The sequence below is a fragment of the Penaeus monodon genome, chromosome 29 (assembly GCF_015228065.2).
Source record: "Penaeus monodon isolate SGIC_2016 chromosome 29, NSTDA_Pmon_1, whole genome shotgun sequence".
Taxonomy (NCBI): domain Eukaryota; kingdom Metazoa; phylum Arthropoda; class Malacostraca; order Decapoda; family Penaeidae; genus Penaeus; species Penaeus monodon.
This window is the reverse complement of record NC_051414.1, coordinates 13,227,835-13,229,450: the sequence shown is the minus strand read 5'-3', so window position 1 is coordinate 13,229,450 and position 1,616 is coordinate 13,227,835. Positions and strand designations below refer to the sequence as shown.

Below are 1,616 nucleotides of genomic sequence, written 5' to 3'. Positions count from 1 at the left end.
ATCACGTGTACACGCTTGTACAAACCTGATCGAGGCCATGTATGTGCATGCTTTTTTTTCCTTCTGTACACATGCGTGTGTGCACAAGCTCTTTGTGCGTCACAGTATAGATGAATGATATTCAGTTCAGTGAGATACATCGATGTTCGCACAGTACAAGCATTTACAGCACCATGTGTGAGGGAGGTTGGTGGCAAGCGGCCAAGGACTGTTGGGCGGCAAACCAGATATGGCGGCCAACTGGCAACTCTCACCTCTGAATGGGGCTGGAAACAACCTTAGTTTACTGTGAGCAGCACACGCGTATTTCAAAGTGTTCACAAAAACCAAATGAGAAACACAGGAACATTTACACTAAAACACGTTGTGAAAAATAGAAAACAATTAACGACTAGGCAACTGCTGGCTAAACCCTCGGGTGTCGCCGAGGACTCGAGGCCGAGACGTTAGTTGCTCTTCGGATGGGTAAAGAGCTACACATCCATATGGATATGTGACCCATTTCATACAGCTCCCGTGTGTAATTTACCAATTTTATATTAATAAAAGAAAAAAAATATATATATGCGAGATAAGTGCAAGTTCCAGTCGTTTGAATTAATAGATAGCTTCTGATACAACGTAATAATTTAGAGGTCAAAATATCTATTGCAGAGCTTCATGACCAAGTAAATGCCAAGGGCGAGACGCAAAGCTATGAAAAAGTGAACCTGCATACATATTTGTAGTAAATAATCAGTGACACTATGCTCGTGAAAATGTGTGTGAAAATGCTGGTGTGCGCTGCGTTCCTGCTGGCCGCGCCGTCGACGATCCAAGGATTCAACGTTGGTAAGTGGAAATACTCGGTGGCGAGGTCCTCACAAAAACTTAAAAGTGAAGCAGGCTCTGGAAATGTAACTTCACTTGACAGAATACATACAAGACCGCCCAAGCCTCATGCGTGAGGACGAAGGCGGTTGTATGAAAAATTCATGACCGGAAGGTAACCGCAGACCAGTTCTACATTTGTCGCTTTTATCGGTATTATTGCGGAACACTCAGGGGTTCAGGCGGAGACTGAGACTCTATCGGTAGCGGTACAAGTTCGCACATTTCGATTAGGGTGACACGCCCACTTCAGGGAAATGCAGCATGTTGGACAAATTGTTGTCTCGACCAGGCCGTGGGCGGAGGTAAAAGGAGGGACAGGCGAAGTGGGGGGGGGAGGGGAGGGAAAAGCTGAGAAGGGAGGAGGCCGCGTCAGGGAGAGAGGGGATGAGAGCGAGACGAGGGAAGTGGAGGAAAGGGAAAAATGAACGCAGCTCGTGTTGAAAGGGAAGAATGAAGATAAATCCTGTTAGAAAGAGACAAAGAAGGGGAAAGAACGTGGAACCGAAAGAGAGAGCGTGCGTGCGTGGTTCGCTCGGCGCATCATCAACCAAAATAGCATTCGCAGCCTGTCGTGTCCCGAATTTGTTATTTAAATGTCCAGTAATATTGCTTGCAGCATTTTTCAGTTTCGAAAAAAGTAATGACGGAAAATAACGCCTGTACCTTTTTACGGGTGAATTACACTTTTTATATTGATCATGACAGCGAGATCACCGGTTCAGTTAGAATACACGTGAGAGCGT

General features: G+C 45.7%; 1 protein-coding gene across 7 annotated transcripts in view; it reads left to right on the top strand.

Annotated features, from left to right (window-relative positions):
• Positions 1-389: 389 nt before the first annotated feature.
• The window catches only part of LOC119591973 (DNA-directed RNA polymerase II subunit RPB1-like), a gene marked incomplete at its 3' end in the record, with an annotated part of 21,999 nt that continues 20,772 nt past the window's right edge, over positions 390-1,616 (top strand). For 4 of the 7 annotated variants that reach the window (XM_037940732.1, XM_037940730.1, XM_037940731.1 and 1 more), the window contains 1 exon segment: positions 473-831. In XM_037940732.1, the coding sequence (XP_037796660.1) occupies positions 747-831 (85 nt within the window). In that variant the 5' untranslated portion in view covers positions 473-746. 7 annotated transcript variants of the gene reach the window in all.